This window comes from Hippocampus guttulatus, chromosome 11, assembly GCF_054856545.1.
Source record: "Hippocampus guttulatus isolate MCC_2025c chromosome 11, RoL_Hgut_1.0, whole genome shotgun sequence".
Classification (NCBI taxonomy): domain Eukaryota; kingdom Metazoa; phylum Chordata; class Actinopteri; order Syngnathiformes; family Syngnathidae; genus Hippocampus; species Hippocampus guttulatus.
In genome coordinates, this window is record NC_141271.1 from 10,001,717 (window position 1) to 10,028,518 (window position 26,802).

Below are 26,802 nucleotides of genomic sequence, written 5' to 3' on the forward strand. Positions count from 1 at the left end.
GAAATAACGGGTTCTCTGACATACGTATTTAGTAGTATGCTTTTATTATTTTTTTCTGTACTGCGTTTTTGCTGCTTTTGAAGATGTGATTTGATTAAAGGGATTGATACTAAGCTTATGTATTGCATTGTGCGTAGTGTGTCCAAGTGTGCGTAAGTCTGTGTTCTCGTTGCCGGCAAAGGTGAACACCACCTCTCGTCCAAAGTCGAATGGGATCTTCTGCAGCCCCAACCAGCCACCAATGCACATATTGCACATTGAGTTTATGATCAAATGACCCGAAATAAAATATTTGCCCTTGCTCATCAATCACTTCATTACGTTAATAATGTGTTGTCCGGTTGCACCATCAGAACGTGACAGCAACAACAGCATGAGGTGAACACGGAGTGTGGAGGGTACAAAAACTATATAATCAGGCTGACATTGCTCATTTGTTATCGGCCTTGACTCAGATTAAGCAAATTCAGACATGATCTGTTTGCAGATATCCACTTTTTGTTTTGCGAAACAAACTGAGTAAAATTAAGCCTGGCTTCCATTGCATTATAGTGCAACCTTCAACATTTAACAGTACGCTTTAAACGTAACGCTTTGTTCATTCAAACAAAAAGAAATGGACACATGTATGTAAATGAAACCTCATGTCCTGTTTGTGAAATTATGTTTTGTTTTGTTTTTTCTTCTCTATCAAAGCTCCACTGACTTTGAATAATGTCTAATCCAAAGGGATTTAAGTAGGGGGTGTTGAAGGTCAAACTGACACTTGTGCTTTACTGCTCTGCAAATTAGCATTGACTTGTATTCATTTATTATCGCCCCAGCATGCTGAGTACTTGTTGAGACGGTACATTGCCATGGAAATTTCCATACATACAAATGTTACCAGTGAACGTTAAAAAATAACGTGGACCTTAGGGGCAAAACAGTTTCTAAGCACAATTTGTAGCACAGCGTTGTTGGTGATCAGAGAGAAGATGCCGTGAATCTCAGCAAGGTGTCACAAAGTGGGAGCGTGCAGTGTCGTACATCATATCGCAATAATTCATTCTGTCTATCTTCTAAACAACAGACCCTTGCCGAAGGGCCTTTCCAGTGCCAGCTGCCTCTCTTGTTAATTTGATTCCTCACCTCAGCGCCCGGGCCGGGAGCATACAACCGTCCAGGCGCTGTTGTCTAGACATCTGCTGGCCATGACAAAGAGGGCTTTTTGAAATTATTTGCCTGGTTTTCATGCATTCATTTCAGTTCCTGTTGGTTTGCCAAATGCGCTCCAGATGATGGAAAATGATTCATGTTCGCGCTCATTATTGCAGCTGAGGAGGCCTGATGAGAGGAGTTAGACATGGTAAATGATGCACGAGCGAGGCAGGTAATGAATGCAAACACTTATGGAGCTATTAGAAAATAAATCTGCAGAATTGTTCAGAAGTGAAAATGCAAATAAGTCTCTTGTTTTCTATCAAATGGCAAAAAACACTCTTGATTACATGTAATCATTTTCCATTCATGAGGCCTTTAAGATAAGATACGATAAGAAAACCTTTATTAGTCTCGCAATGGAGAAATTCCCAATTCACAGCAGCAAAGTTATGAAAGGAAGAAGTAGAACAACAAAATATAGGAGCTGCTGGAAAGGCAGCCACTCTCGCGGCGCCATTTTGAAGTCAAAATAACAAAAATAACACAACACAACACATAGGACACAGGACATAGGACAGTCGTGCAATCTTCACCACTTTTCTGCATACATTTTGTTGTTTGAAGCAGTTATAGATGAAAGAGGAGAGGATCAAAGTGTCCTTTCACCAGTGGATCAGAGACGTCATGCTGAAAATGTGCACACGTCTGCTACAAGCTAAGTTTTGAAAGCAAACACGAAGCTGTAGCGTCCATTGACGAAAAGAGATTCGTTCACTTCTCCTGTCCCACGTAATCCGCTTCAAACTCCAAGGCGCGACTCCCAGTTCCAAATCCGCATCGGCGCTCCGCGCTAACGCTCCTTTCTTCTCATCGTCGGCTCCTCAAGACTTACATCCATCCAGCCGCAGACCTTTCAACAGCACCGATCTCTCCGCTGAACAAAGCGGGGCTGTGAAAAATGCTGCCCATTACAGGCGCAAGACACAAGCGCCCCGGGACTGTCCAGCAACGACAGTCAAATGGCGCCGACATTCCTCCCAGTCAAAAACAGTGCTGGTATATCCATGCTGCCGAGAAGGCGCAACCACCAAGCATAGAGCCTCCTCCTTGATGAATGTCGTGGCCAAAAAATGCTGAAAAAAGTCCACATCAGGTCCACACGACGTAACAACAAACACAAAGTGACAAAACAAACACAAAAAAAAGCAAGGCTCATGAGAGCACTTGCTGACGGCTGCCTACTCAGGCGCCATCTTGACTTCAAAGTCAAGTGCCTTTAAGTGCCTATATCGTGTTTTTTTCCCCTTTTTTTTCACAGTATACTTACCGCAATGTCCGTGTATGTGGGAAAGGAGAGCCAGAGTCATCCTTGCCCTTTTCAGACATTTACTGAATGCCAGGAGAGGAGTCAAACGGTGAGCATACTAATGCAGAAACTGCTATCCACGACAGCTCTTGTAGATGTCACAAGCCACTCCGCTAGCCCCCCCCCCCCCTACTTTATCCATTTCTTATTTGCGCGTAAGCCTCACACATGTACAGTATCTTATTCTCCAAAGGCAAGAGAGAAAGAGAAGCGCGTATATTCCTTTAATCACATGCAGGTATAAGCCCTCTTCCAATATAAGACCTTATTCATACCAGCAGAACACATGCTGCTATTGCATCAAAAAGACACAACTTCTTAGACTTAATACCAAATCTATTTTTCTTCAGTATCTCCCCAGTGCCAGACAGAGGGTGTAGAGATGAGAACGCGTGGCAATTGCTGCTATTTTCCCCGTCTTTGTCTTCTCGTGTTTGGGTGATACAGTTGCTTACTATTTTATTTATTGGGTCACTGAAAGATGATGGGAGACGCACTGGAAAATGGTGGGGAAACTAAACTCGAGAGCTGGATTAGAAGGGCTGTGAACATGCGAGATGTTGAAATGAAACAGTTAGAGAGGCGATACGATGGGGACCAAGGGTGAGTGAACTCCAAATGTTGATGCATGATGCATGCATGAATCGAGGAACTATGCTCAAAGTGTGTGCCAATTCACTCTAAATGGAAATTGGTTGTTGAATGAATGCAGTGGACTTGATAAATGTAGGCGTCTACTCAGGAGGGAATACAGCAACATCTGAATATTTCCATCCATATTTCAAAAACGATCCAGTTTTTTTTTTGACTGTGGAAGTTGTTGATGTGCGGTGTTTGTTTAGGCAGCAATTTCAGTGCCACTAATAGAAGAGCATTGATTTGTACCAAGATATGCAACCAGGTACTATGTGATCTGGTACACACAACTCAATAGTACTAACATCTTAACTTTTTGCAGAAATGGCAAATTCCACCTCATTAAGCTCCTCCATTCACTTCCACATAGTTCCTTGGCACCAAGATGCTGCGAGATGGTGGTAAAGCACTACACAAAGTTACTCAACTCATTTCAACATAGTTTCTTGGCACTAAAGTGCCACAAGAGGATGCCAAAGCAAACAGCCTGTTGTTTGTAGGTAATCTGGAAATGCCCGTGAGCTCAGGACTCCCTATGCTGCATGCCGAAAACTGCTTTGGATGAGTCCACTTATTTCATGCAAATTGGTCTCAGTGATATCATTTACAGTGTTACTGTATAGTATTTAATTGGAAAATGTTAGTCAGATTCTGAATTATTCTAGATTCAAGGTATCGCCTGTAGAGGTTGAAATGTGTAAGACACAATGAGTTTTATTTTCATTGTTGTCTACATGCATATATTTAAGGCAGTGTACATTTCAAAAGTCAATTTTGAGTGGCAGTCCGGTTTCATGGGTCTCAGCAGAGGCTTGAACATCTTGAAGAAATGCAAAGCAAAGTCATGACCTATTCCATCAGCACAGCCATTTGCATCATAATGAGCTATTAGTAGCACTGCATTCACCGCTGTCTGAAGAGAACATTTTTAAATATTTTAGACATCCTGAGCCGGAAAGTCAAAAATCAATTTTAAAACATGTTGTTGGGATTGATTCTAAAAAGATTTTGATTGTCCAAGTGTGAGAGGATTTCAGTAAATTGTGATAGTGTGCCCATTGTTTATGTGAGAGGTAATCCGGAATTATGTCCTTGACGGCCCCTCATCGTTTCTTTCCTTTCACCTTCCTTCCATCTTTGTTTCATTTGACGTGGTTATTTCTATGTGTTGTTTCTGAGGTGAAGAGTGGCCCTTTTAATCTCTGCAGGCAGCCACATAGAGGCTTTAACATACAGACAATGTCACAAGCTTAATGTTGCATCTATATGTTTAACAGCCATGTACGCATGCCAAATGCATCACATTCAGGCTCAAGTGTGCAGAGGCGGTTGAACACCCTTGAAGAGGATGCATGCCTTCTCGTGCAAGCAGGTGTTTGGGTAGGTGTACGTGCGTGAACGCGAGGATGAACACAGGGATGCCTGAGAGAAGATGAGAAGAGATCGAGGATGGGATGAGAGATAGCTTTTTGGCAGCGGTGCAGAATTGAGCTGATTTATCTTCCCACGATGTGACTCACTGTTTGTGAGGCATAAACTTCAGATTTTAAAGGACTTAATCAAAGACGCAGAGGAAGAGCTGGTGAGAGAATGGGAAAAAGAGTGCATTGAGGATGCAGTCAGGGACAAACGGATGAACTGTTTGAATTTTAGATGAAATGCAATTAAATGGCCACCGCATTATGTTTTGCTGTAGCTTGCTAAAAACTGAGCCAAGAACTGCACTGTACCATTTCACCATACCAACTTTTGGACCTATGATGTTGAGGTTCTATGGCTACGTATAGTGTTAGGGCCACCCAAAAATATATATTTCAACAATTAAGTCAATCGGGCAGCATGGTGGTCAAATGGTTTGCACGTCGGCATTGCAGTTTGATTGGGCACTCCAAATTGTCCCTGGATGTTATTGTGAGCGTGATTGTTTGGTTGTGTGTGTGTGTGTGTGTGTGTGTGTGTGTGTGCCCTGCAATTGGTTGGCAACCAGTTCAGGGTGTACCCCGCCTACTGCGCGAAGATGGCTGGAAGGGGCTCCAACATACCCATTCCCCTTGTTAGGATAAGCAGATTAGAAAATGGATGGATGGACGGATGGATGGATGATCTAAGGGCTGGCTGAGGCAGTCACAAGAAGGAGTCATGCCATATCACCTGTGACAAAAATCCTTTCAACTCTGGGTCTTTTCTGTGCACTGACTATTGGTGCAGGCTTTTGCAAGAGCACTTTTGTGCATATGCACTGATTAGAGAATGGATGGATGGATGAATGAAGTCAACTTGCAAAAATAGAATAATTTTTTTTCAGACAGCATGTAGGAATAGTGATTCAGACGTTGGTACAGGGAACTTGAAACAAGGAAGACCAAAAAGCAAACTATTATCGGTAACATACAGGTAAAAAAAATAAATAGAATTAAAAAAAAAGAGACGAGGATTGAAGGCTCATACAAAATGGTGACCTTGAATAAGGAAAAGCTGGGAACATGAATCTGAAATATTGGTTGCATAAATGTATATTTGCATTAAAATGAGTAGAATGAAATGTTGAAGGTGTCAAATTTCACAAAGGAGTCAATGGGTTTGGAACATCACGACCATCGTCAGTACAAACTATTTAAAGTGATTGCGCCAACATTATGACGGAACTACATCAACTGAAACTGCCTCTTTTGTTAAACTTGATTGATGATTACCAAAAACCAGCATTGTTTTAATCTCAATGTCTCCCCAAGTTGGCAGTAGCAAACTAGTTCCGGTTGGATGAAATTTATGCTTCTAGGTATGGAAACATTCTTCTTTTTAGTTTTAAAATGACTTAACTTAACTAGAATCCTGCAACATATTGTGGCCAAAAGTAGAATTTCGTGGTTATTACGCCTTTTGCCGCTGTAAATTATTGTGATGAAAGCAAGATGCATGCTAAAGAAGCGATAGGTTACACGTTAGTTGCTGTGGCTACTACTACTATTATTAATAAATTAATGTGCAGGTGTAAGGAGATAGACAAACACTTATAACATTTTTTGTCACGATGACGCGAATACAAATTTTTACAACATGATCATAGCTAGGTAGTGCCTTCGGCTTTTTCAATGCATCTCTCCGCCTTTGGTCAAATCATATAATACCAGCGACATCTGTTCACTCCAAAGTTTACGTTGGGTAGTACACAAGTGGACTTTCGGCGCGATGAAGATTTTCATTGTACACGCAGCATAGCAGAGAATTTCCAAGTATTGTAGAGCGTACAGTATATCATACGACCTTGTTACACATGGTTGCTTGTCGAAGGTATGCGTGGGAGGACTGCAACGTTTGGGCACATGCCTGAAGAAATCGTGTTGAGCCAAGTAATAACGTGTCACTATTGGAAACGTGTAAGGTAAATACATGGCAATGGCTGCATTTGTTCTCGTATGGTTAATTACTTAATTCTAGATGAGATCCTAATTGATTAGAACATTTACATATTTGCTTGTGCAGCATTGATCATCCGATTTACAAAACGATCATGCTTTTCAGGAGATATTCTTTGTATAAAATCGATGAGTAAAATATTACCTAGTCTGTGCCAACTTGCAACACACCAACTCTTCAGACATTTTTAGGGCCCTCCTGAGTCAGTGAGAAGACAGATTTTAAATGAAATCCAATAGACACAAATGTTCTTCAATTTACACTCTTTACGCTCTTCCTTGCTGATGTTGTTCATCCTCAAATTTCCCCTCACTTCTTGTTCTTCATTTTCTCAGTTTGCCATAACCTTAATTTGCTGTTTTATCTCTCCCGCCTAACCCCCCCCCCCCCCCATCCTTTTATCTGCCTCTTTTCAGTCACCTTCATTTGATTATGTTTATGATTGCCATTGCTTATATTCCACCCTCACCATCATTCTCACCCCCTCTCATTTGTATTTATCCACACATTGTCTCTCTGTTGATAGGGAGGCATTGAGGCAGGCAAACAGGCAGGCAGGGCGATGGGTCATAATGATGGTGCTAGCTTCTATAAAAAGCCTGCAGGCAGCTGAATCAATATCTCCTGTTGTCAAACGGCACCTTATCTGGACAAAGTGACAGACCGAGGCTGTTGGCTCTTGACTGCCGCACAGTTTTCGGAGCATTGCATTGGTGGGCTTATCCAATCTGCTTCTTGAGTGGCAATGCATGTACCCTGGAAGGCTTGGCTACAGCAAGCTCTTTTGTTAGCCTCACGGATTCTGTGGAGCAGAAAATCTTGCCGGACTTGTCACTGCAGTATTTGACAAACAGCTCAGCGTTGCCATTTCAAAGGCCGCAACAAAAACACCCATGCGCAAAATATTTCTGAGAGCCTTGTGAATACAATGCGCAGCTTTCTGTATTTACTCATACGAGAAGGTTACATGAGCATGCTAAGATGAAATTGCTGTGGCAAGATAACCAAGACGCATGCCTCTAGTTCCGCGGTGTTTCCCTTTGAATATGAATGATAAGCAAACGTGGCTATCTGCTTGATGTTGGCTTTGGTGAGTGTTTCAAGGTCAAGAGTTCACACGAAGGTCGGACGTCATGTTCCAACAGAGTTGTTGAAACATCTTTTAAAAATGATACTGGTTCTGAGACTTAGTTATCATCAGGCATACGACACCAGTCTTCCTTTGAGTAATGTTAATTTGATGTTTGGTTTGGTTTGTTTATTGAACAAAAAATATATACAGTAATAATTTGACAGAAAATAACTTAAATAAAATTTTCATGATTCGGTTTGGGACCAACAGGTGGCACTGTAGGGCTCCCCCTGCAGCTGCACACCTGTTGGTCATTATGTAATTAGTGCTTTAAAAGGACTCCCAGCCCGACCACTCATTGTCGGGTCATTGTTTGCTTGCAACTGTCATGTTTGTTTCTGTCATGGTTCTGTTCCTGTTAGTTTTTTGCCACAGTCATGGTTTTGTTTTGCTACTTTGGATTAGTTTTGGTTGTTTGCACTTTGTTTGTTTTGGATTCAGTTTTCTCTGTTTTATTAAATATAATTCGTCAAGTTCACCCTGCTCCTCCCTCCTGCCTGCTTTTTGGGGTCCACCACCACCTTGCTACGTGACAAAAATAGTAAAAAGGAAAGAGAAATCAGTCATCATTCAACACAGTTATTATGTTCAAGGGAGTCGGAAGAAGTAAAAAACGTATCTAGTCCTAACCCGTGTTATGTGTTTGTATCGAATAAATCATTTTTATATCAATCAGAAAAGAAAGAAAGTAAGATGTGGGCTCAGAAGAGGCCTGTTTGAAACCCAAACAATCAAGAGTCAAACAAGATGCTATTTTACAATGGACAGAAATATAGTGGACATTCCTTAAAAATTGCTTGTGCTTTTTTGAGATTTGAGATTGTCTTGACAAAAGTCAGCTGGGATAGGATGCAGCTCACCTGTGAATAAGGGCTCGTGGCATAGCAAATGGACGGACATTATATTGGCCAATTAGTGAGAGGAAATAAGTTGTTTCCACTGCCTCATAGTGAGCTCCTCGCTCGCTAAAGCGATAACTGTCATTGGCTCTTGTATCGACTTGTGCAGTTAAGTTGCAGGTTTGCTGTTTATTTCCATACAAAAACAAAACAAACATTGGCTGTTTTGTCCTTTTTCATGAGGCAGAGAGTGCACCTGTGTCATCGTTCTACAAATTGGAACCCCTTGTTAATTACATTTCTACCAACAGGTCATTTGTTTTTGTTGGCTCTTTAGAGCGAGAAATTATTTACGAATAACACCATCTCATCGTTTCATCTCGTGAATTATAGGTGGCATTTCGAAAGAGAAGGATATAAGAGCTGTTTTTGAAAATGCCATCAGCAGTAATTGTGTCTCTGTTAACGCTACCACAGGAAACTCACTGACCCGCAACATTTACAATCAGCTCGCGCTGTCTGCCATCCATCGCTGTTCAAAAGGGGCTGCTCTTTATCTCTTGAAATGAGCCCGCAGTTCTGTAGGTTTATCCTGACTCTTTCTGCCTGTATGAACACATTTCGAGTGCAGACAAGCCAAGTTCTATCGGAGTAATTTGATTTCCTCAGAACATCCTATCTGCAGGTTAATTACTCACTGAACTGCTGATTTGGATACAGCCAAGATTGCACACCAGCCAGATTGTGTGTAATTGCTTGTAGACAAAGGCGATGGCGACAACAGCTCACACCACGAGCATCCTACATGTGTATGTAGGTATCTCTTTCTCTCTCTCTCTCTGTGGACAATACATGCTGATTTATATAGCGCTTTCACAACAGCTGCAGCTGTAACAAAGCACTTTACAAGACAGTTAACATAAAATAAAATAATAAACACAACACTATATATATATATACGGTGTATATATATATATATATATCCATCCATCCATTTTCCGAACCGCTTGATCCTCACTAGGGTCGCGGGGGGTGCTGGAGCCTATCCCAGCCGTCTTCGGGCAGTAGGCGGGGACACCCTGAATCAGTTGCCAGCCAATCGCAGGGCACACAGAGACGAACAACCATTCACGCCCACACTCACACCCAGGGACAATTTAGAGCGTCCAATCAGCCTGCCATGCATGTTTTTGGAATGTGGGAGGAAACCGGAGCACCCGGAGAAAACCCACGCAGGCCAGGGGAGAACATGCAAACTCCACACAGGGAGGCCGGAGCTGGAATTGAACCCGGTACCTCTGCACTGTGAAGCCGACGTGCTAACCACTGGACTACCGGGCCGCCCTATATATATATATATACATATATATAGGGCGGCCCGGTAGTCCAGTATATACATATATATATGTATATATATATATATACATATATATATATATATATATATATATATATATATATATATATATATATATATATAAATCCTCGTCTCACCCCTCGGATGGTGTCCGTCCCTCATTCAGCTCGGGTCCTCTACCAGAGGCCAGGAAGCTTGAGGGTTCTGCGCAGTATCCTTGCTGTTCCCAGCACTGCACATTTCTGGACTGAGATGTCCGATGTTGCTCCCGGGATCTGTTGCAACCACTCATCTAGTTTGGGGGGCACTGCCCCGAGTGCTCCGACCACCATAGGCACGACTGTCACCTTTACCTTCCAGGCTCTCTCCAGCTCCTCTCTGAGCCCTTGGTATTTCTCGAGTTTCTCGTGTTCCTTCTTTCTGATGTTTCCATCACTTGGGACCGCTACATCCACTACAACGGCTTTCCTCTGCCCTTTATCTATGATCATGTTATCTGGTTGGTTCGCCATTACCATCTTGTCAGTCTGGATCTGGAAGTCCCACAGGATCTTCGCTCTGTCATTCTCCACCACCTTCGGAGGTGTGTATATATATATAATATATATATACACCATATATTCATTCATTCATTCATCTTCCGAACCGCTTGATCCTCACTAGGGTCGCGGGGGGTGCTGGATCCCAGCTGTCTCTGGGCAGTAGGCGGGGGACACCCTGAATCGGTTGCCAGCCAATCGCAGGGCACACAGAGACGAACAACCATCCACGCTCACATTCACACCTAGGGACAATTTAGAGTGTTCAATCAGCCCGCCACGCATGTTTTTGGAATGTGGGAGGAAACCGGAGCACCCGGAGAAAATTTATAAAGTGTATAAAATTTATATACAGTATATATATATATAAATTGTTTTTTCTTGTTCTTGTCCAAAGAACAATAAATCACTTAATGGGAGGCGCACACATTCACTTTTGATGATGGATGCCATAGTTCATGTTACAAGTCAGTAGCAATGTTAGCTTACTGTACTAATGTTTAATAGCATCACATGTTAAAGGGATTCTTGCCCCCGGATGCAAAAGTTAAGGAGAGGAATCAAAGTAGTAATATTGAATAAAAGAGATAAAGAACATTTCCACGATAGACCATTTTCATGCAAATCCGGATAAAGGTGCAGAATACTAGTTTCACTCTTGGCATTTACACTCCAAATGCATTGTAGCTAAATGGGGGCAGTGACCCACCAGTACCAGTAGATGAAGTGAAGAGAATTGCTCTTTAAGGTTTTTGGCTGTTGGTTTGAAACTTTAGGATTTTTCTGCCTTGAACGAGGTCTCTAAGTGAATTTGTACAATTGCTGTTTTTTTTGGGAAGTACAGTAACTGTTGATAATTTGTTGCTTATAATTATTGCTTGGCGGGATACTATGACTTCCTCTCGCACTACAAAAACATACATATTAGGTTCATTGAACTCTCTAAATTGTTCATAGGTGGAAATGTGAATTTGAGTGGTTGTTTTTCTATGTGTGGCCTGCACCAATGGCTGGATAAACAAGCATGGATTCATTTTCGGTGTGAAAATATTACAAATGTTGGATTTAGGAAGTGCACGAAATATCACTTGCCTTGCGTAGAGTGCTGGAAACGCTCTTCCATTGATTTAATAATTCATGTTGAGTCTGTTGTTATAAATGGCGCTTAATGGCTGAGCTTTGGCGAGAGTGAGAAAACAGTGGAAGATCATGGTCGCTTATTATGTTGTCTGGAATGATAGCATGTTTAGCCATAACCTTTACAACAGTCACAATGAGTGTGTGTTTAGAAGCAACATTTGTAACAAAAATATGCTATTTTGTCAACTAGCTTTGTCTACCTTCAACACTCAAATGTAATCCAAAAAGCAACCCGCCACACAAATGTAAGTGATCACACATGTGCATACTCACTTTACATCCTCTACTTTTTAGTTTACATCCACTCTGCTGTGAGATGATAGTCTTATTTAAATTACCCGACCTTACCTCATTTGCTTTAACAGTATTATTAAACAAGCAACAAGTAATTATTATACACTTCAATGCACACACACACACACACACACACACACACACATATATATGCTCAAGCAAAGAAGATAACAAGAAAATAGTGGGTGTGGATATAATTGCTTATCTTACAGGATGAGAATGAGCTTTTTAACATGGATGGCTAGAGATACAAGGGGAACTGGATCTAGGGTCAATTAGAGAGCTAATGGTGGGCTCAATCTTCTATCAAACTGCTGTCGTGTGATTTTTGAGAATGTGCATGCTTTCATCACTTGAAATGTTAGTCCTCTGAACTGCAAGAAAGCTATAGAGAACTAATAACGTTCTATGTCCATAAGAGTTGGATATACACAAGATTTGTTCGGGGGGGTTGAAGTGTCCCCACAAAATATGTTTTAAAGTCAGAAAATCACAGTCAAAACGAAGAGTTACAGTACTTTCCTTGTTGGGAACAGCAGGAATGTTTTAAGGACAATCGGACTCATTATGCATGAGTGCCAGAAATTGGGGAAAACAATCCCAATACGTACACTAATTAAAGCACCACCCTCACGACTTTGTAAAATAAACAACTTTACAATGGGTCAATCTGACAAACAAAATGACAGGATTATTTTATTTCTCAAGACATAAAGGGCTTAACAGTCATTGATTGACAGAAAATAAATTGATTGTGCCGGATATTCTGGGGAGGCCAACAACCACATGAAAGCCTCATTTTGTTGGATTTAACTCATCTTGAGTGCGTGGCAATTTGGTGTATGTGCCCTCCCTGCGTTACACTGTGTTCAAAATTGAGACGGCACAAATGGAAAAGTGCTTTGACAGAGCCCAGGACTAATCGGCAGTGAACCGAAATGACCCAGAGTTGAAAGGATTTTTGTCACAGGTGATATGGGATGACTCCTTCTTGTGGCTGCCTCAGCCAGCCCTTAGATCATCCATCCATCCATCCATTTTCTAATCTGCGTATCCTCACAAGGGTTGCAAGCGTGCTGGAGCCTATGCCATCCATCATCGGGCAGTAGGTGGGTTACATCGCGAAGTGGCTGCCAGCCAATTGCAGGGTGCACATAGACAAACAACCATTCGTGCTCACACTCACTCCTAGGAACAATTTAGAGTGTTCCCTTAACTTGCCATGTATTTTTTTGGAATTTGGGAGGAAAACGGAGTACCCAGGGAAAACCCACGGTGGCACGGGAAGAACATACAAAATGAACCGTGTGTATCGTGTGTTCAAATGGCCCACATGCAACCTGTGATACCCACTCAACACTGATTGCAGCAGATGATTATGCATTGCAGATATTGGCTGTACTGCAAATGTGTGTTCAAAAATAAGTCACTCAAGGAGTTTATTACAGTGGATCAGAATATTTGTGTGTTGTTTGCTTATCGAATCAAAACAGAGGACCTTTTGATTAAAGGCGCAACAACTTCAACACTTGCAGATTGGCATGCCCAGACTGACTGAGAATGTACAGACATTTGGTTATTTTTTTTCAAGCAAAGTTACAAATACAGAAGCTGACCCTTGGAATCGCATAGTGAAGTGAGTAATGCCGTGATGGCAGGAAATTGTCGGGTGACAGCGCAGAGCAGAGGCCTTGTTGGAGGGAGACAATGATTCATTGACAGGCACTCAGAATAAAGCAGATGCACAGAATATAACTGAGTGGCCAGATGGCTTGGACACAAAGGCAGAACATTGGCTTCGTGCCGTTGTTTAAATATTCGACTGGTACAAAAATCAATGCGATTGCGTAATCAACTGTGCTAATCAGGATAGAAAGGCTCTGTTAGTGTTTATGAGGTTGCAAATTCGGAGGTAAGAGCACGTTAACTTGACTTCAGATGCTCAAGTACTTGACAACCTGGTTCTAGATGAATGTTTTCATGGGTTTGATAATTAAAAAGGTCGATGTCAAATGTTCCCACTGCCTTTCCTGCTCTCCTGCACCTGCATACAGCATTTGAAAATGAAAGACTTGTTTGTTTACTGTAATAACAGTGGTGACTAATTGACTCTACAATTAAGGATGGTTTTCTTTCTGGCAGGGACATAGGCCCGTGTAAACATTTTGAACAAACAGGGACAAACTATGCCACCCAATAATTCAATTCAGGTCACGGGGAGTTGCCTCTTTGCTTCTGGCTCACTCACTGGAGGAAATCTAATTTACTGAACCTCATTATTTGCTTCTTGGTCTCTATATGTTTGCCATACGTCCACCAGCTAAGCCAGTCATAATATTGTATGTGGTTGATATTACGTTGTCGGACCAATAACATGACCTCATGATAAAATGACACTTGCAGCTTGCAGGTCTTCGTGTAACAAACGTGACAAATTTAAAAATGATGACTCGGTTCCAAGACAAGTTCGTCATTACACTGCCAATCAGAAGAGATGCTTTTTGACAATGTTCACCCTATAATGCCATTTGTATCATATTTGATACGTGGATTTTCATAATGTAACTCATTCTTGATATTACATTAAATCATCAAATTTGATACTGCAGGTTTAAAATATGATTTTCCCCAAATTATCATTTTCAGATGTAATCTGCATAATGCTTATAAATGTGATATGACAAATATCTAAAACAACATGATATGGCAAAAATATTTTTGTGGATTTTGTTATAAGGGTTAATGAACATCTCAGTTCCCAAAAATCGGATTTTTCTGGTTATTCCTTGATGGGTCAGGCATTACAGGGTTAGCAACAGTTCCATGTTTGAAATACGGTGGAGAGAATTTGGCATTTATTTTGATGTCAATCGTTTTGTTTTCACGGGAGAGGTGACCGTAATTCAACCGAAATAAATTATTTATCTGTGGCATGTCTCCAGTCAATCCCTATGTAGTTATGTGCCAGCAATGCTGTGTTTATCTCGTGTATGGATGTAGGCGGTTCACCTTCACATCAGCGTTGTGTTCTGACAGTGTCTCGGTTGTTTTGATGTGGCCCCGAGTGTGATGTGAATTTGAATGTGATGTGCGCTAAGAGTGGTCTGCCAGGGGGAGAGTGAGGCACACTGTCACAGACTGATGATTTAAATCTGTTTCCGTCCACTCCCATTTAGGCAGTTAAATCGCACACGTACAGTACACTGCCTTTAAGTGACTGAAATCAGTGATGGTCATTCTAGCCAGTCCATAGACAACACGCGACTGAGTGATTCATCTTAAAGAAAGCTTCTGAGTTCCCGTTGCAAATGATATTAATCTATCGAACACGCTCTCCTGAGAATTTAGTTGCATTTTTTACAAAAAAGGAATGTCAGGAGGTCACGCTGAGCTCAGCCAGTCTTAACTCTGCCACACAGGCGTTAACAAGAATCTTAACCAACATAAACAACAACCAAAAAAATATTCTGCTTTATCTTCAGGACTCTCTCAAGGTTAAGTTGAAGTCTTGCTGCTGTGTTGACTCTTCCTTCTCTCAACACTCTTTGTTAAGTTGCCCCTTCTTTTGCAATAAGCGTGAGTGCAACTGATGCCTCTGAGCTGTGGCAATCCATGCAGCACAAAAAGCATCTTTGCTTGCCTTTCACGCCCGAGGGCTGAGCTCCAACCCAGCTAGCAGGTTTTCTCGAAGGCATTCTGTTCACCATACTTCCTCTCCTGCAGTCTTTTCTTACATTCCCAGCTCTGGTCCTAGCATCACACTCCCTTGGCGCGAAACTTTGACTCGCCAGTCAGTCACAGGGCACATATAGAGACGGACAACCATTCACACTCATATTAACGCCGTCACTGAGTGGGAATTAAATCCATGCTGTCCGCACCGAAGTGCACCTCTACACTACTATAGGTTTAGCTCCTGAAATTATAGTTTGGGGGATCAAAAGTATCATCCCAGCTGACTTTAGACTGGTCCTCAGCAATAGCAGGGCACATATACAAAGTACAAGTCCACAAAAAGCCATTTACATTCACCCCTATGGACATTTCATTCTTTAATGAAACAGTGATATGCTAGCCCTCTTTGGCTCACACTTAAATTACATGTTGACGTGTCTCTGTGACCTTTTCTCCTTGCTTGACCTGCCTTATCTATCTGCACTCTTGCACATTTGCGCAGTCACACAATGAAAGACAACAAGACATTGTTGAGGTTATACTGCGCTCCTGCCTGCGTGTGGCTAAGACAGTGTCAGACAAATCTTCTGCATCTGGCAGAAAAACATTTTTTTCAGCCATGTGTGGATCTTTCTGGAATCCATAAAATAGTAAAACTGAAAATAATATGAGCATTAGAGGACCGGCGAATGTTTCCCCAGACCTTTTCAGCAACCCTGTAGGTTTTGGGAATGAGGGATGAAGCTGAAGTACATTGAGAAAAGCCACACATGCACAGGGAGAATATGCAAATTCAAGTCAGGAGATGAGAATTGAACCATTGACCCCTTAACTTTGAGGCAGTTGAGCTGAGCCCTAAAGACACAGAGTTTCACTCAAAATCATTGAGATATGATTCATCAGAATTCAGGCAAATGCAGGATGTTGGTATTTATCAAGGTTTCCTCATTCAAATTTGGATTGTTTGGCCTCGATGAAGCTGCATTTTAAATCGTGGGACCTTTTTGTTTTGTTTTTTTCCCCCTCCCCGCTGTCAAAGCGTCAGGATGTTTCTCTAAATGTGCTTTTTGATCCTTCTTTTTTTTCCATCCTCCCTCCCAATGTTGTTACACTAACGGGTTAAAACCTCTGTTCCATAGCCTGCAACGCCCCTTGATTATTTACTGAAGCTATTCATTACAGCTTTACACATTTTGTTCTTAAAATAACAGAACGGATATGTGATTGCAGCTCATAAATGTTACACAATCACTTTGCCCTGAGCTGTTTGCATGATGCTGTGGGTTAACTTCACGCCAAGTGAGGTGAGAGCAGCAGTTTCACCTTGGAGGAAGAAGGAAAGGCAAACCAGCCATCCCTCCATCTGTAAAAGTCATGCTTATGCTGTAGCATGTAAAACCTGCATATGTATTTTATTTTCAACACTTTTTTTTTTAATGGACCACTAATCAGTAACTTATAACTATAGAGTCAGACAGCTAAGCATTTATGTGTTTTAATCAAAGTTTGTGTTTCTCATTCTTCTCAATCACAATTTTGTAATTTATGGGTACAATATTTTCATTTAAAACAAAAAGTCCACACTGCTAAGTCCACAGGCGAGAGAAATTGTTTTATTTGGTGTTTGTAGATGAATTTATTTTCTTTTTTGTCTGAGTCCAGATGGTTTTGTCCAATCTGTCCCAGACATCATTTAAATCTCACATCATTCTGCATAAACTATAATATAGCCTTATAACGTGCACGCACGCACAAACCAAACCCCTTTGTTCCTCACTTTTGTCTTCTTTTTTCAGTTTTTTAGGATGGTATTTATTTTGTGTTTTTTTTTTAGTTCACTTAGTTGTGTTTTTTTTTAACGTATCAGCCCCACTCAAATGTCCTCTTCTCTGTACAGTACCACACGTTAAGATTTGTCCTGCTGAGTTGTATTATTATTATTATTATTATTATTTTGGCATTTGTGTTCTAGTAGCAGCTTTAGCAGAAAAGAGGTCCTTATATTTTGCTTTTATGTCTGGCTCTCAAAAAGGTTATGTGCATTGCCATTGTTTGCCTTTTCCTCATCAGAGTGCATGCATTGATTGCAGAAACGGACAGTGTGGTCAGACAAAGAAATAAATACACAGCTCAACATTTTTAATAGATTGCAAGTAGGGCTGGGCATTATGGTTGAAGTGTATCAGGAAGTATTTTATCTCATTTGATATTGAAATATATTGTATAATATACATTTTTTACTCTTCAAAATAAGGATCCAGAAGATTAATATTTCTATTGATATTGATCATTTGCCTATCGCAATATATTAATATATTTAATCATTGCCCAGCCCTAATTACAAATTAAAATAGACATCTCAATAGTTAATCCTTGGTGGAGTTGGTATTTGTTGTTGTTGTTTTGTTTTTTTAATTAAGGAATGATTGGAAACAAGTGCATGGCTACGTAGGTTTCACCTCGCCTGTTTTCAGTCATTACTTCGAATCAAGTGCAAAAGTCAAACCTACGTTGAATATTTGTATTGTGGAGGGCGCCATACTCTGCGGCACTGACATAATAGAATTCACATGGGTAAATACAATACAGGGTTAAGAACTCAAGAAAGGTTGCAGGTTACTCTGCAGATTACCGCAACAAAAGGTATTATGCTGGAGTTGGCTATAATCGTATCATCAGCAAAGTTACGTGCAGCTTAGCCCGTACAATAGTTATAATACTGTCAATGTTTGTTGGAGTCACAAATCTGATAAAAGGATCATTTTAATGCAAAGCAGTGAACGTTTGTATGACACTGATCGACATTTTGATTTCTGTTCAGTCCCTCCTCCTTATCAACATATCAGAACCCCCTTTTTTTCAGAGCATGAACACGTGAAATTAATTTGAATGAGCTTTGCAAACTGAACACTGTTGACATGAATCAGAGAGACAGCCAGCGGGGGACTGTATGGTACTGCTATTGTTCCTTCCTGGCCTTGCTTGCACGGATGCTTCACCGCTAACGCGAGTGCCCTGAGGTGGGAGGAGAGGAGTAATCATCAAACATCAATGTGCATTTATAACCTTCTCCAGTCGTCCTTTAGACACATGCAAAACATGCAAGATGTAGCTTTCGGTGCTGCTACCACTGTTAAAGAAAACGAAACATCAGAGATACTTATTCAGGGCTGTGAAACTTGTTTTTATTGCAAACCAAATTGTTTTAAAATCTTTTTGTTGTTGTTATTGTAGTGACAATCCAAACATCCGAACAGTCCATTTCTTCAATAAAATACCAACGGCAACAGAAAATCTTGATGGCAACATAATGTATTTACATTGAACGTAACACATTTATATGTGATGAACTTTACAGACTAATCGTACGCTATTTAGCAGTAGTAGTAGTAGTATTTAGTAGTGTGTGTGTGTGTGTGTGTACATACATTACGTCATTGTTTCTACTTCTAAATTTAAATAACTTCAGCAATCTTTTCTCTCTTTTCTGACACTCTTTGAAGTAGATTTAATGCGAGCAACGCTTTGATCAATCATAAGCCGCTTGGGTCACATTTCAGCGTGTCCGCCAAGTTGTAGGAGCTTTAACATTGTTATAACACACAGTTATCTCAGCCAAAACGGATTCAATGCTGCCATCTCCTGCTTTTTTTCACCCATTCACGTTGATGGCAATTGACCTCGACGACACTCCTCGTTAGAGTTCCCGTTGGTGGAATTTCACATCAATAGGCCTCAGGGGAAAAACAATTAACACAATTTATGTGAACCTACATGCTCTCCGGTTCAGTTGTATTTAACTTTGGGCCTCCTAAAATATGTGACAAGGCAGATATGCGCCCCAGACCTCGACAATTGTACACCAATGTTTTCTCCTGATGCGAGGTTTATTTGGCATTTTGTTTCACTCTGTTTTAAGATACCTGAGCACACATGCTGTAAAACCAGCTTTTTAATGGTAAATAAGCATTGAAACATGTGTAATATTGACTTTTCTGAATATTACTATAATTCCTTGACTGTGTGATGTCATCAGACTGGGACGGCCCGGGGTTGACTGCTTTTGTCAGCACGAGAGCTGTGCAGCCGTTCTTCAACTTCAGTTCCTTATCAATGAGGTAAGAGAACTACTTTGTCAAAGCATCAAGACACCTGTCTATTATTTCTGGATGGTTTGGGTGGAGTTTCAATTAAATATGGACGATGAGGTCAAACTATTCCTAAAAAAAATATCTTGGTCGGATAATGAATGGGTGTATCAATACTTTTGTCCAATCTGTATATAAACGCGTCTGAATATTTATTTTTACATGAAATTGTATAAAACTAGTCACAATTTGCTCCATTGGGTCATGTTTATTAATGTACACAGTTATTCAATTGTGTTTTATAAAGACATGTGTAGCAATATTGTTGTTTGAGTAAAATAAAACAAGACTGTCGGGAGCAGTTATCCAAATGTGGTTAGCTTTAAGATGAGATCAATAGAATTATTGTTGACCATATGATTAACGCAGGTGTTCACCTCATCGTTGATGTTTGTCAATGCCCCGCTCTTGCATTCAAGTGTGTGGGCTGCGGCTGCCCTGCTCATGCTTTGCTTTCTCAGAGTTTCCTCTTGACATTCAGTTTGATAGATTGACTTAATCGATTAGCGCAAATTGGCCACTTTTAAAAGGCACTGTCGAATAGCAGCACGAACCTTCACTGCGTCACACAAACAGGTTGTCAATCATCCATAAATGAATTCAACTCTCGCGCCGCCGCGGCTCTCTCTCGTCTATGAGCTGAAACATTAGGCAGAATAGCAATTATGATCAGAGGTTGTGTTGTGCAGGATATTATTAGACTAATTATGTTGTTTGTTTGGCTGCTTTGAATGTATTATTTCGCCAAATGAATAATACAGTGAAAAGAGAAAGGCTGGTAGTCAAATGACTGCGCGGTGTAATCAGGTGTACGTTATTTACTTTCTCGTTTACTGCACTGTTAACAACATATGTTTCAAAAGATATCTCAAATAATAACACAAAATGCTTTTCATAAAAGGCTTACCGGTAATTAAAAAGACTGCAGTTCATTGAGGAATAATGAGGGTTGTGTCCAATTCATAATTCATAATGTGTTTGTTGTACCTCCGGTCACCACAGGTCAGTTTCATTTGCATGTTTGTAACAGGACTTTGGGTCATGAACACTTGTATCACTTGGATGAAGCTGCACAAGGCCTTCGGATTATCAGAGAAACTGATTTTGTAGTTTATCAATAAATCTGCGTCTTGTTTTCATTCATCTTGTTATAATAGATACATGTAAATGCGTATGGCACCTTCATTTTTCTCAGCAGCCACCTCTTTCATTCAAATCACTGCTTGGATGATGATGTACAAAACAATTTGTGGCACATAGACGATCTGGCACGAGTGCAGAATGGTTCCCTGGAAAGCACATTTTATTTGGGCAAAAAAATATTAGTTTGTCATTTGTTGTGTAATCTATTCCTGATTAGTGTCATTTACTTGTTTTTTTTTGCCACTTTTTGTCACTCATTTCATTTCTTTTTGCTGTTGTCCTTCTCCCGAAACATATATCCAAAAATCTTTAAATCTACTAAAAGAGGAAAAAAAAGTTTTTCTTAAAGATGCAGCTCCACTAAAATAAAAGCATTTTTTTTTAAATGAGTTGAAGATTATGTAGATTATTCATGTGAAGAATGCGGTGGCCTGTGGCCAGTGAGCTGATAATATAAAACCAAAATTAATAAGAGGAAAAAGCTGCTTTACACGTTTTAATACCGAGATTACATTTTTAATCTAATACTAATTCTTCCTTGGGCTCCAGTCTTATAAGCCTTCGAAGAGGTTCACCGTGGGAGTTTCACTGTAAATACAATCTGTTATGCCTTGAACAAGGGTTGAGCAGGTTACGTTTTACGAATTATTATTATTAGTTTTTGCTTTAGTTTTTGATAACATCTTTGGTTTCTGTTGTCCTGCAACCCTGAACAAGTGTGATATAAAAAACCTGACCTGCGAGTTTTTCAAGATACGAGCCGTCATTTAGCAATTCCTTTGGACTTGTGAGCGAAAAAGAGGCTTCAGTCTGTTTCGTACCACTCTGTTGGTGTTTATTGTCCAACTAAATATAAAACAAAGATAAGTACACGTTGTGTATTGAAAACAGCCATATAACTTTGCTTTTGAGTCTGGTAACACATAATGGGAAATGCCATAGACGGGCTAACAAATAAGATCTATTTGGCTGTATTTGAATGCTTTAAGATAAGATAATAAAAACTTTATTTGCCTCACATCACAAGAAATAAGAAACATATATTTGACCATAAATGTGAAGCAACACATGTAGACAGACAGTATAACAATACATACAGGCAAATTTTCTTTATCCTCTGGAAAAAAAGGACTAATATTACTGCAGATTATCTGAGTGACATAAAATAGTCAAGTGAAACTTTTCAACATGTATCTGCATGACTGTACTATACTGCCTTGCAGTGGTCAAGTCACAAACACACAGAAGGAGCCGCAGTGAATTAATCATGAAGCACTGTTCAAGTCTTTACGTTCCATTGAATTATGTCATTACTTTGTGATTTTATAAAGTACAATTACAGAGAGCTAATTTTCTCAGTAAAAACAGATTACAAATACATTTGTTGTGTTTTTGAGGGAGGCTGCAATGCATTAATGGTGTTTCCATTTATTTCAATGGTGAAAGGTGATTTGTTACACAAACTTGGTCATGGAAAATATATTGATGGAATATCTTAAGGCTCTACTATGCTTATTCCCCCTTCTCTAATCATACAGTGCGAGTTAATGTTTCACTTTTTTTAAACTTTCAACCTTTTAAATCTTGTGGGGGGGGGGGGGTGGTTGTTTGTTGGTTTTTTACTGACACAGCACGTGTGAAAAGGTACTGAGAGAAATTATATTCCAGAATTCTTCTTTACTTGATTATTTGCTCAAGTTTTTAATTTTTGTTTTTTAAATTGCCTTACTAACAGGGTGCATTAGTCACAGCCTGCGCAGATGACACGTTACACCTGTGGAATCTTCGTCAGAGGCGACCGGCTATCCTGCATTCACTCAAGTTCAACAGAGAAAGGTGAGCACCTCTCCTTAGACACACAAGTTGTGATAGGCTCCAGCTAACCCGCAACCCTAATGAGGACAAATGGATGATGGATGGAACATAACTCACATTTACTTTAAAATGGATCAAATTTCACATAATAGTTCAATAACAATTCTGTTGAAAGTCCCTCCTCCCCACAAAATATCTCTCTGTGGGATGCTGAGAAGCAGCAGCTTTGCATTTTTTCACTATCAACAAACTTTAATGGTAAACAATGGCTTTTATGTAGCAATATTGAATTTGAAAACAGGGTCAGCGCTAAGAAAAAGTAAACTCCGAAGGAAAAAGCAGAAAAATAATGGCTCAGATGCCTCAGGTGGTTTACAATGGTGCAATCCTCTCCGCCTCAAACACATTTCACAACACGACTCCTGCTTGTTCAAACTGAAGATTGATTGCTTGACTTATTTATTTTGCTGAACAGCAACTCAAGAAGACTGTTGAATCAACATGGTTATTTTCCAACTGAATGAAGGTCGAATTATATAAACTCGAATGTGATTTCTAAAGCTAAACTCTAACAAGGTGTTCAAGCATCCATTTACCCGTTGTCTCCCCCGACTTATCTTGCGTTGAGCCACGTGACGCCTGTCCTCGCTGACATTGGACGAGAGGCGAGGTAACCTGTGAAGGACTAATGAGCTGTCCAGGGTGACCCCACCTCCCATTCGATGTCAGCAGTGATAGTCTCTGACTCCCTGCAACCCCAAAGAATGCAATAGTGGCACAGATGATGAATGGCTACTTCTCCACACTGCACTAAGAGCAAGCACTTGGCAACCGTGACAAGGAAAAAAGCTTAGTGGATGAACATGCATCAACCTTGACCAGAGAGTGCCAACGAGAAGCACAGTGAGAGCTGAAGGGGTTACAAGAAAACGAAATGACTGGATGAGAAGAGGCAGTAGGTTCTTCAACTGTTTTCACAGAGCCTCTGGTCTTTGAAGCACCGTTCTATCCGTTTTCTCTCCCGCTTACCAGGATAAGATATATGACAATCATAAAATGTATTAACATTGTATTCCTGCAAAATAATCCAATCCTTACAACGCGTACACATAATCTGATTACGTGTTTTTTTTCCCGTATCTGTCACAGTATACAGTTACCTTTTTTGTATCCGTTATGTAACACCGTTCTGTGTATTACACCACAGGCACGTATGTGTAGACGAACAAGCATTCCCACTCGCATTTACATCTACAGACAATTGGAAAAAATATGCATGTTTTGGGAATGTGGGAGGAAGCTGGCCAAGGTCGAGGTCAAGGTCAAGGTCATCTTTATTGTCAAATATGACATGCAGCATAGATGAAATTTCTTATCGCATACAAGCGCAGGGCGAATAACCAAACGCCACGCAGGAGGGCCAAGATTCAAACATGGTGCCCCTCAACTGTGCCACCTCTCCATGCCTCCCAATTTCTGAAGATCCCCCCCGGCCCCCCTCACCCTCCCTCCAAAAAAAGAAAAAAAGCAATAAAGATGTGTGTCTCGAGACTTGTGCATCAGGAGCTACATAATATGTATATTTTTTAATAGGAACGTGATGTTTTCACGACTCATTGTTATAAATCCTCTGAATAAGATGGTCTATTCTGAAATCTTCGCTACACATCCAATCTGCGCCTTGCATATTCCCACACAAACACACAGAGGAGGTTTGCAATTGTGTTTTGATCTCTGAACAACATTCTATACGTGCCTTTTGGGTGCAATGTGGTAGGAGGCCTTTGCAGCTCTCAGCAGTCGAGCAGTGAATCATGTTCAAAGACAATAGAAAAAAAAAAAGGAGCATCGTGAGTCATACTTCAAAGGTGGTAACTTACTATTTAACTCTGTGTCTCCAGGCTCAACCTACAGAAGCGAACGCCCTCACTCTGAGTCTCCCCTCCGAATAACGCATGAATCACTGGAGACGGTGGAGACAATTGTATTGTGATCGCTGTCACTCACTTTCATGTGGCTGTCACTCCCGAGTAATTTCACATCATTATATAATTGGACGTTATTGAAACCTTGGACACGCTTCTGTGCGCAACTGAAAGAACATCTTTTTTTTGTGTGTGTATGCCTAATGATGACGCACTCATGTATTTTATCAAGCAGTTGTGTTGCGTGCAGTGCTTCAGCGGTCGACTTCTCAGATGACCACACAGTGGTCAGATAGCGACAAAAGTCATGGCTCCTGCTGGACGACTTAAGTGGAACACACACATACTGATTGTTGTTGTTGGTTTTTTTTTGACATCTTTATTGATTTTTAAAAGGTGAAAGACCCTACATGTCGAGGTTTTTTTTCCCTTCTTTCTGCTGACCAATTCAGTAAGCCACGCACAACCACATCCACACTGCTAATTGCAAGTCTCCCCAAAAGAAAGAGTCTGTGATGAGAGACAGCCTGAGAGACTGCTGCTACAGCAGTGCATCATGACTGCATGCCGAAAAAGACAAAGGCGAAGAAAGCCTCGTAGTAGAAGAAGAAATCAAAAAAACAAACTCTTAGCTTATATATCGTAACGACATTGCAGTCACAAGTCTTGGACTTGTCACTTTTGTTATGGTGGATGACTAATTCGACATGACCATTTCTTTCCCCTATTTGTGTCCATGCTTCAGGGAGCTTCCAGATTAGCTACCATTCTGTTTCACGTCACAATTACGGAGTCCGTGGCTCAGACCAACTCGGTGTTGACCACATGCAAGGATTATGAATATTGAACAGGTTTAACGTGAATGATTTTTACAATGGACCGAAACTTTTACTGTGGCCAGAACACCTCGCCACAAATTAATCACTCCGGATAATATTTGAGAGACATCCAAAAGCAGGACTTTAACTGACTTTGCTTGCTATGGAGGGAAAATTTGCAAATGCATTTGCAGCCCCTTTGGACAGGCCTTTTTCGTGGTGATGTCATACGTTTACACAGCCGCTTGTTGCTGGATCTGGAAATCAATAAAAAAAATGCATATGGTAAGGCAGTTCCAATGGAAAACTAGGTCTGACAGTGCCATGCTGTGATTATAGTTGCTCCGCCAACTTGATTTTATACTTCAAGTTATGCTGCATAACAGGGAGAATACTGTATGTGATGCAGGGCATTAATTAAATGAAAAGCATTCAGGTTTCTTTTCCATCAACGGTGCCTAATCACTCTTGGAAAATAACTATTTATTCAGGTTTGGAATTTTTTTTATTAGGAAGAAGCGTACTTGGTCGTAAAAACAGCTGAGTGGCAATGATACCCTTCGGATAGGCACCGCATACTGAGGAGAAAAAGACGCAGAGCATACCTGCCAAGTATTAAATGAAAATTTCAGGGTGAGTTAGCACATGAAGTCAGTGAATGAGTCCTGGCGTGGCTGCCTTGGATAGGGGCAATTCTTCAACCTCATTTCAGTAATGTTGGTACGGTTGTGATATGACGTGCATACTTTGTTTTTCTTCTTTCTACCCCCCAATTTTGCTGCTGTAGACTGTAAATTTCCCCAGTGTGGGACAAATAAAGGATATCTTACTATTATTATTATTATTACCGCTGTTTAGTTTTAAATTCCGCGTCACTTCTTTTCTGGATCTCAGTCAGCAGAAGTTTTGACATCTCCCATTTAGTGGACATGTTTATTCTGCTTTTGGTGACTGTTAACGTATGTGTCGCCAGTGATAACAATACAGCCACATTTACTGTTGAAAGCGCCTGACAAATGACATCTGAATGTGACCAAAAGCTGCAATTGAGAAGAAAGACATTTTGTTGACTCTGCAATAATGACTCTAATACATCACAGCCTATTATGGCAATCCTGAGAGACCGCACAAGTCACACACCCCACCCTCCTCCACAGCTCCCACACTGTTGTGAGCAGTAAAGAGTATACAACTTCTTGACGACTCATAAAGTACAATAATTCAGTGTACATCAGCTCATATTGTTCTTTGGATGACATTGAAGGAGACAGACTTTGCAATCCCCCCCACAATTTAAATCAGTTCACATACGTGTTAACCTGTGACTTGTTACACTCCGGTTCAAAAATTAGCATGGGGGGGGGGGGGGGTGTTCTGGCTCATGCAAATGTTAAGTTGTGCTCTTGTTACCATGA

At 40.6% G+C, this 26,802-nt stretch overlaps 1 protein-coding gene across 13 annotated transcripts in view; it reads left to right on the plus strand.

Annotated features, from left to right (window-relative positions):
* stxbp5l (syntaxin binding protein 5L) overlaps positions 1-26,802 on the plus strand; it is a 100,624-nt gene that overhangs the window by 26,442 nt on the left and 47,380 nt on the right. For all 13 annotated transcript variants that reach the window (XR_015102187.1, XM_086123089.1, XM_086123077.1 and 10 more), the window contains 2 exons: positions 19,575-19,656; positions 22,565-22,665. Coding sequence is in view for 12 of the 13 variants with exons in the window: in XM_086123089.1 (XP_085979215.1) it covers positions 19,575-19,656; positions 22,565-22,665 (183 nt within the window). In the remaining variant the exon portion in view is untranslated. The remainder of the gene's footprint in view (positions 1-19,574; positions 19,657-22,564; positions 22,666-26,802) is intronic.